General features: G+C 32.6%; 1 protein-coding gene across 3 annotated transcripts in view; it reads left to right on the top strand.

Annotated features, from left to right (window-relative positions):
- LOC117108498 (putative ATP-dependent RNA helicase DHX57) overlaps window positions 1-10,302 on the top strand; it is an 80,163-nt gene that overhangs the window by 52,525 nt on the left and 17,336 nt on the right. For all 3 annotated transcript variants that reach the window (XR_004445374.1, XM_033250516.1, XM_033250518.1), the window contains exon 22: window positions 2,650-2,793. Coding sequence is in view for 2 of the 3 variants with exons in the window: in XM_033250516.1 (XP_033106407.1) it covers window positions 2,650-2,793 (144 nt within the window). In the remaining variant the exon portion in view is untranslated. The remainder of the gene's footprint in view (window positions 1-2,649; window positions 2,794-10,302) is intronic.

Here is a 10,302-nt window from a genome sequence, read left to right on the forward strand (position 1 = left end):
ATTCTGATTCACTAGCATCAAGGGGAAAATGTCCCTTTTAAACTACTTCATATTGGGTGATAGGTCGAGTCCCAAGGATACACATTTTTTTTTGAACAAATAAATTCGTAAAAGATACTCTCGGTAGCTGAAAGTTGTTTTTTTTTGTGGTCATAATGCTTAGTTGTTTTGCCCAAGTGCATAATAGCGTATAATATGTACATATAGTAACATAATATATACATAATGTACTTAATTAAAGCCAATTCTAGTTTTTAATGATAAAGAATACTTAAATATTTTTTCAATATTGATTTTAATACACTCTTTGAATAAACAACTCCTTTTAATATATGCCCTCTCCTAAGCAGTACATTATCAGCAATGTTTTACACAAAAAAAAATTCAATTATTGCTGTACACTTAATGTACAATAATACAATCATGCTTTTTGACAATATTTTTGTGGTATGTTGAGCATTTCCTGTATATTTCATTCGTTTTACACCAAAATATGTTTTACACCATAAAAAAAATACATGCTTAAAATTGAATAAGGCCCCTCCCCCTTCAAAATCCCCCAGAACTATAATTGCCCCGGGGTATTATATTCAAAGAAGTACTGAAATCCTACAAGGGGTTAGAAGTAGCTTGAACTTTGAAAACAACTGTATACATTTATGTATTGCATTTTTATGAGAGCATTTATTACATTTTATGGTTAAGAAAAAACATAAAGGCCCTCCAAGGATCCAAACATGATCACAACAAAATTATATGTAAAAGATGCATAAAAAAAATCAGATAATAATTTTTTTTTTTTAATAAAAATGTCATTCAATAATTTAAAAAAAAATATATACATTTTAAGGTTTTTAAAATAATACAATACATATAAAGGGCATATAATCAATTACTTACAATTCATTCAAATTTTAATTACAACTAACTATAAAAATATAATTTATTAGCAGTTCATTAATAGATTTATCGAAAATATTACATTGAATTAAATTATTAATTATAAAAATAAAATATAAAGTCCAATTATTCTACCAAACTACAAACATAATTCACAGTAATTAGCCTTACAATTGATTTGAATTCAAACTTATAAATACAATCTGTACCTATAAATAATACAATACATTTTACAATACATTACAGTAATTATTAATGGCATATAATCAATTAATTATGTATAATTCATTTAAATTTGTAATTCTAATTACAAAAATATAATTTATTAGCAATTTATAGAGTTATTATCTTACAAATGATTTGAATTTAAAATTATGAATAAAATCTGTAACTTGGTTCACATGTCACAATTTCATTATCAGTTTAAGAAAGCGAATACTCTTTTATATCTGCCTGTTAGAGGCATAGGCCAAAATATAAAATATATGTGTTTAGCATCACCACCCCACCTGAATTTTTGTCCCAAAATAAAAAAATTAGAGGTGGGATTTTTTTTATTTAATTAAGAATAAAATGAATGTTGTTTAAGAAATGCTAATCAAAATCAATATATTTTAAGTGAATTAAAACAATGATTTTTACCAATCAGGTGTAATATTTATTGTAGGCCTAATTTTAAAACTTTTTGTTTTGAAAATATTTGATTTTCGGAAAAATTTCTTTGTTTTGATTTACTTGAAAATTACAATTACAGGGTCATGCTTGTGGGTATGTGTGAGATTGTAGCCTATGCAATCCAAGTTGTGCTGGGCATGGCACTGCTAAGAAAGTATCTAATCCAACATCGGATTACTAATACTGTAGATTGATTAAAAAATGAAAAAAAAAACCACCCCTCCCCACCTAAACTTTAGTTGAGATGTGACGCTAAACAAGTAATTTTTTTTGTTTGGCCAATTATACTGAGATCTGTATTGATTGGCTATTTCCCTGTTGAACCTCCCACAGAGTTTGTTGAACATTATTTGTGATAATTTCCTTTAAGTTCATTAGTGTTAGTATTATACATATCGAATAATCCTCACGAGGTTCTCCTTTTATCGACTAAGCCATGTTTTATGAGTGGACTCCCTAGTTTATGTCATTCTCAGTTATTGATTTTCCTTTTTTGAAACGGAGAGTATAAAATTCTGACAGATACGAAAAAGTAATTAGCTTAAAAAATACCTGAATGATGTTAATATTACATGTTTAGAGGCTCACGGTAAGGAAAGGAACGGGGATTGGTGGTAAGCTTCCCATCCCAGCGTTTTACCCCTTATTCAGGACGAAAAAAAATTAGTTTTAAAAGCACTACAGTAGGGGAAGGGAATAGGTGGAAATTGTTCTGTGTAGGCCTGTAATATTTGAATGTCTGTTTTGTATTAAAGCCATGCTCTGGTGGGGAAAAAATGGTTGTACAAATGAATTTCTAAAACACTGAAAAATCTTAAAGAAATAAACTAGGAGAAAATGAGGGTCTTTCGCCCTTCCCCCCCCCCCCCCCCCAGTTCTTAAATATTCAGAAATCTGTACCTTATTATTCCATTACCAATTATTTCTTCAAACAAATTTTTAGTGTCTTAGAAAATTCATTTGTACAGCATAATTACAATTTTTTTGCCCTCCATCATGTAGAGATAGGCTATCTAAGGACTCTTGCGTCATTCTGACTAAAAATAGTTAAAGGGAATTGTATTTCATCCGTAGGTGTACATCCGGGACTGCAGCATGGTATCCGTTTACCCACTTCTTCTGTTTGGCGGATATTCCCTGAACTTGGATCTGGTGCAGGGCACATTCATAATGTCATTGGATGACGGCTGGATCAAGTTCCAGGTCAACGACCACAAGGTCTGTTGTTTTTTTCCACAAACATTTAATGATAATGATGACAATGATGATGATGGTGACAGCGGCATCTACAGTGGCCGTGATGATGGTGATTCATGAGGATGACAATGGTAATGAGGATTATGATGACAGTGATGTCGATGTCAATGATGATGGTGATGTCAAAGATTATATTAATGATGGTTATTCAGTATTTTAAGATATATTCAATACTCACAACATAAAATATTTCTCAACTTGTGGAGCTTTTGATCACCCAAGGAGACAATCACTGGAACTTCAACCCAATAATTGGGGGATGGGGATGCTATTGGTTTCAGCCACTGCTATTGGTTGACTAGTCGCCTTAAAAAATAGCTGCAAACTACCTGGAGGCGTCTCTGTCCCTGTTTATCCTGCTTTTTGTGAATGTGGATGTGTGTGGCTTCTCAAATTGACTCCACTTCTTAAACCAAACAGGATCCTTATCAATAATCTGAACTTGCTCAAAGGAATGTTCAGATTGAAAATGTTGTCAGTAATTAACTAAAGCATAAACATTATCATTCCTACCGTATTGCATCGACTTACATGTATAAGTTTAAAAGCTGTAGCATTTGTAGGGGTATATTGAATTGGGGGTGGCTAATCGGTAAGGGGGGTGCCACACTAAGGTGAAGTGGGAGGACTTGGTGATGAATTTGGGAAGGGGGAGACACTAGCCTGCAAAATATTAAGGTGGTGTGTGAGGTGATTTTTAAATACTTTGGTGTAATTTTTTGGTTTCAAAAAATTTCCAGTGGGGGTGACTTGGGAGTAGGGGGCACAAGCTTACATATGCCAATGGTTTAAGGATAACTGAAGTAAAAGTCTTCCCTGAAATCTGCCAAAATTATATTTCTTCTTTAATTATATATAAATTTAAAATATTTATCAATCTCATTACTACATTGTTTACATTCATCAATAATTTTTTTTTAATTTTCTTCTTTGCCTAGGTGCTTTTGGCAAAATCATTTTTCTAAATAAGAATACAACATTTTTTTTCCCACCTTCTGATGATCTTGAAAAAAAATAAGAAGCTTGCTATTAATGTATTGATGTTTTGGCTGTATTTTAATTTGCATATTTTCCTGCCCATAAAGAATAACTTTTTTAAGTGATTCTAATGTGCTGATTTTTTTCCCCAGGAGAGGTTAATAAATTATGAATGATTTTGGATTATGAATTATGATGCAAAATGTGTATAGAAAAGCAAATAATATGATATTTAATGAGGGGAACCATGGCTTGGTGGTTGTGTAATTGCCTTCTGATCCCAGAGTCCTAGTTTCTCACAATTATTAAACATTTCTACTCCACAATCCCCAATACCGACATAGGCTACAGGTCCCCTTTCAATTTAAGACCACTTTTTGGACTGGGGTTTCCATGGTCTTTAGCAGCTTTGGTCTCTTATTGAAATGATAAAGATAAAAGGACATTCATTAATTTTGGGCCACAGAAAAGTGATGTTTAATTGGAGGTGGTCTTTATTGGGGAAGGGGGTCTTTCTTTGGATGGAGACCTGTATCATAACATTCACAATTCAGGCCTGTAGCCAGTGGGGGTAGGAGGGAGGGTGTGGTTTATGGTTCAGGCAAATCCCCCTTTTCTAGCAAATCCCCTTCTTTTTTTGTGACCCCCCCCAACCCAACTAATGCTCTGCAGATCCACCCAGACTCAGACAGAATGTTTAGCAGCAGACCTTTTTCAAGCATGACTGCTTTTATAACATTATTGAGACCGTTAAAACACAAAAATCCTCTGGCTTTGGGGGTTCTGGCAACCCCCTACCATTGCTTCGACCCTGGACTGCACTCCCAGAGAAACCCCACCCCCCCCTTCTAATAACCTGGTGACAGGCCTGCAATGCCATTATCTTTTCCAGTTTCTACCATCTAACACAGTACCATTTTTTTAGTTATATTACCTTCCACCCACCACCCATGTTTAAAGAACACTACAAGATCCTGTTTTAATAAATGTATCCATAGCAATTGCCTCATTAGGCCAATTGTTGCTGGATTTATGTTTTTTCGCAGCTATCGAGATGACAATAGAACAATTGGCTATTTGGTTGTTTTATCCTCATGAATTATTATTCTCACTTGGTTGTGCATGTTAATTGTCTGTATTTCATTTAGCTCTCTCCGGTAAATGCAAGCTTTCTGAATACCAAGGTTTTCATTCGTCTTATCAAAATCCTGATTATAAATGTACTTATTGAACTTAATTTTTTTTTTTTATAGAGGGCCTCCTCCTATTCAGTAGTAGTATGCAAATGAGTGCAACAACAATGTATGGCAAAGACAAGCCAAACCAGTGACTCCTCGCAAATTGTGTTTTGGGTTTTCTAATGTAAATATTTTTTTTAGGATCTTTTAAAAAAAAATTACCAACAAACTTCAACAAATATCCCACCAAATACTTGGTTATTACTATTATTTATTGTTACTAAAACATACTGTACCTTAAGGGAAACTTAGACAATGGAGAAATTGGAGAACAATTAAAAAAAAACGACGTTAAGGGGAAAATAACACAAAAGATATTACCCTTAAGACTAATAATTATTATTATATTATTGTTGTTGTTGCTGATATTGTTGTTATGTTGTTGCTAATAATATTATGGAAACTATACGAATTGGTGCTGAGAAAAACAATTGGTTTTTTGTTCGGTAAGATTACTCTGACTGTCATTGTGACATTTCGGTGAGATTTAATCTCCGACAGTCATTACGAGAATTCTCAACTGATGACGATCAAAGTAATCTAAAAGAAATGTTAAGGTAACAAGTCAACAGTTTTTCTCAGAACCGTATTTTAACCCATCATGTACCAGAAATTTACAGTTGACTCGCAAACACAGCATTCAAGATATATGTCATTGTTATTGCTGGATATTAAATGGCGTTGACAATGACTCTTATACCGAATGAAAAAAATGTCAAAATCTGGAATTTTTAGATATTGTACCATATGTAAATCAATACTGGTTAAAGTTTGAAAGATTCAAGCTGTTGTTTTAAATTGCATTTGTCATTCTGACATCATTCTTCTAAATATTTTAGTAGTTGGGGCGAGGGTGATAAAATGGCCTTTGAGGCGATTGTTGATTGTTGCTAGTAATGATTGCAGTTCATGTACTTTACATCGAAGATAATCTTATGCAGTGGCAATATGTTAGGATAAAAAACATTGATGCAAATGCAAATGAGGGAGAGAAAAAAAAACATGTAGACTATAAGGAATAAAGTATGGTGCAGTACTAAAAACCTATGACTGAACATCAAAAAACAGCTGCTTTGCTGGAAGTGTCAATTATATTGTTAATGCAAATGTGATTTGACTACTTAATGAGATACAATTATATTCAGTTATAGCGTGTTGAGTAAATGTGTTTCGCAACACATGTGCTGTAGCTTGGTGTTTAAGATGCTTGCTTCCATCACAGGGTCCTGGGTTCAAATCCTACAATGTTGATGGAGTGGCGCTGCAGCTTGGTGGTTAAGATGCTTGCTTGGGGTCCTGGGTTCAAATCCTGCTGCGTTGATAAATTGGAGCTGTTACTAAGTGGTTAAGATGCTTGCCTTCCTATACCACAATCCCTAAATCCACTCAAAAAAAATTAAAATATTGATAACATTTTTTAAAAATATACATATAATACTAGAGTTAATTAATTTATTCATCCATTTGTAATTTTCATTTACTTTCCTTACCTGTTGCATTGTATTAATTTGTTTGTTTGCTGAAAGTAACAAATAAATGATCCCCAATAGAATGACAACCAAGAATACAAAAGATTGTGTTAGTATGACAAGTTTATGTCTTCATGATGATAATCTATAGAAAACGTTAATTGAATTTATTCAATCTCACTGATAGCCTGGCAACAATAACGTCTGCAGGTGAGGAAGACCGGTTGTTTCCTGTGATATGAACACTGCATTTATTAATAATTTGCCAGGACAATAAATCCTTTCTAAGCAGCTACTTAAAGAGCAAAAAAAATGGTCAATTAAGTTGTGTGTGGAATTCTTACAAATTCAAGACTGGTTATCTTAAATTAGATTGTCTTTCAAAGAAAGAAATAACATTTAAAAACATGATTTTATTATTCAATTATAAAAATCATTAATTTTTATTAAGTATTTATTACCTGTGGTAAATTCAGGGGAAATACCTTATAAATTCAATTACATTAGTGAATATTTTCGCACAATTTAATTTTCCCAATTCTCGCATGAAAAAATTAGACTGTCTCAAAGCATGTTGGAAAAAAAAATGCGCAAATATTAAATGTGCAAAATATAGCACAGCATTATTATTTAGAAAGATAAATTCAATGTCGAATAAGACACAGATAAAATCAATTATTTCTGCTTAATTATATACTTCTTACTAAAACTATCTTACACCCAGCAGGCCATTTTTTCTTAAGATATTGTAAGTAATGTATAGATAATTTGGTTGATATTAAACTTGATATGGAGAAGCAACTCCAGTACAATGACGTCAATGGTTTAAAAAACAAAACAATTTCTATTTGGGATTTGAACCAAACACCCTCTGATTACTGTATGGATGCTCTCCCAACTACCAGTGAGGCCAAGTTGGTACTCCACTCTTTAATTAGGCTAGACAATGTAACTCAGAAAATAGCCAAAAAAAAAAAAAGATTTCAAACAATTGTTTTTCTTGTTTTATCGAATACATATGATGAGGGGATAAAATTCAACAAATCACAATGTGTTCACAGATTATATGCAAATTAATTAAAATATGGAAAGTAGGGTTGAAAGTACAGTATAGGGTTCTTTAGAAACTGCTCACAAAATGTTGCTTTTTTTTTCAAGCTATTCAAAACCTGCATGTTTCTATTTTGGGACATTTGCCTCAAAATTGACTGGAAAAGGTACAAATGACCTTTGACTCTATTTGTAGAAGTTTTGATTTAGATCTCAAATTATTCAAATGCATGTACTGTATCTTTCATTACAATACAGGAAGTAATAAAAATGAAAAATCACACCTCATCACATGTCCCTGTTTATATGCAAATAGCTCTTAAATTATGCAGATTAGGGATCACAATATAGGATTCTCTTACCTTGCCAGCTGCTAGTCGCAAAGAGTTGCTTCTTTTTACAGATTGTTTAGAATATGCACATTTCTATGTTCTCTAATGTAACATTTCCAAAAATAACCTACAATTGACATTTGACCTTATATTTACATGATTTTCATATAACTACTGTATGACTAGGAACCAAAGAGACTTGCTTTATTTTTCAAATTATTTATTTAAATACATGTTTTTTTTCTTATAAAAAGAAGGGATGTAATTTACATGTTGGTCACATGCCCTTTCATATGCAAATTAGTCTCATTATTCAAATTATGGACGGAAATATTTTAGTAACCTTGTTACAGAGTTTTTTTCCAAATTGTCTAGAATATATTTTATATTTGACTTAATTTAATATTTGCCTAAAAAGTGACCAAAATGTTGCTTTTGATTTAAATCTATTTACAAGATTAGAATATCCCTCTGACTAATGGCTGTAGAGACTTTTTTGTTTCTAAACTATTCCAATACATGTTTTAATTGACTAGTTAATTTTTTCTGATAGAAACCAGAATATTAAATTTGAAACCAAAAACCAGCATTCTGGTCATAGATTCTGACAATATTGTGTCAAGATGAAGCCCATCTCGAATAGAGGCCCCCTCTTTAGTTTGCAAAATTAGCCTCAAAAAGATGCCCAAGGGCTTCTTTTCAAGATAGCATAGGCTTCTTTTTGAGATAGGACAGTACATACACTGAAAATGAATTTATAAAAAACAACATAAATTAAGAACAAACTTGGGTTATGCAGTAGGTTAGGTGATTTAATGCCAGTTTAATACAGATTTGATACAGATTGATGTTACTGTGGCCTAATTTACTGTTTCATAGTACAAATTTACAAAATGTACAGCATTCATTTTGAAAAGAAGCCCCCCTCTTTACTCTGCAAAAGTAGCCTCGAAATGAAGCCCATTTCGAAAAGAAGCCCATCCAAAGTTTGCAAAAAAATTCATTGTTAATCAGAAATGTGCTACCTCTCATTTAAAAAAAAAAAGAAGTGCAGGGCTTCGAATCGAGATTTTACGGTATCTAATTTGCATAAATATGAACTGCTTTGCTCATATGAAATAAATATAATTATGAATTATGACCAGGCCATGTAACTAAGGTGTAATTTTAGAATTTCATCTCCTCTATTAATATAATAAAAACAAAACATGTATTTGAATAATTTGTCACCTAAATCAAGTTTCTTATACGGACAAAGGTATGCAAATTCTCTAAATATAGGGTCGATGGTTTTTTTTAGCATTTTAATCAGTTTTTTTTTCAAATTTTCTACTATTACAGCAAATACAAACATGTATGTATGCGACCAGCCGTTTCTAAGATATGAGATCCCAATATTTTCACCCCTAATTTGCATATTTTAGCTAATTTACATATGATTCATGTGACCGAAGACTTGTGGAATTCTATCTCCTCATCATGTATGTTCATATACAGAACAAGTCATAAAGTATATATTGTGTGTATACTGTCAATTTTGTAAACCCAACATACGATGTCTGAACTTAAACAGCACCCTCTGACAATAGTACCCCAAAGATTTCATTCTGATCAACAAAATTTAGACAACAGCTTACTGGAAGCTTCATAAACTTAATTGATCCGCTTGAGTGCATTTCATTCTCCTTAGGTGTGTTATGGAACCAGAAATAAAATTATAGAAGACAAAATCAATGATGATCAAAGGAGGACAACTAACACTTATGCATATCATTAAACTCGTCTTGTGAATAAGATTTCATTGGTGGAAAATTAAACAAGATTAAACCTCCAGCGTCGTCATTTTTGTCGCTGTTTACCCTGCTGCGTTTGCAAGTGGATGGAATCTTTTGGTTTTTTTTGGTCATACTTATCCAATATCAATATGCCTTGAACTACAGTATTAAATTTTCTACCTACTGTATTCTATTCTTTTAACACATTGGATTTGGGATGTTCATTCAATGGAGAGCAAAGTTATTCAACAGGGGTCTCAAGGCTCTCGGAACTCGCAGGAGTCTTCCTTAAAAATCAGACAGCCTTCCGCACTCCCGCAATCAAGCAGATTCTCCCGGAAATTAAACTATCCCTGCAATATTATAATTTTGCATGTTTTTACTGCTTTATTATCCATTTTCTTAAGGATGTCGTGCTGATGGGTATCACTGGGAACAGCAAAATATATTTAATGTGTTATGAAAGCTCAATAACCAGATTGGTGGGGGTGCAAGCCTGCCCAGGCCCATTAAATATTTTGAAATTCTAAAAACGAAATGGGGTAGAAAAGAAAATTATCTTCCGATTGAAGTCTGAGAAGGCCATTTCTCGCCATCTAGAGGTGCCATGATCATAAATTTTCTTACC

This window comes from Anneissia japonica, unplaced genomic scaffold, assembly GCF_011630105.1.
Source record: "Anneissia japonica isolate Jap-2015-1 unplaced genomic scaffold, ASM1163010v1 scaffold3940_len624931_cov186, whole genome shotgun sequence".
Classification (NCBI taxonomy): Eukaryota; Metazoa; Echinodermata; class Crinoidea; order Comatulida; family Comatulidae; genus Anneissia; species Anneissia japonica.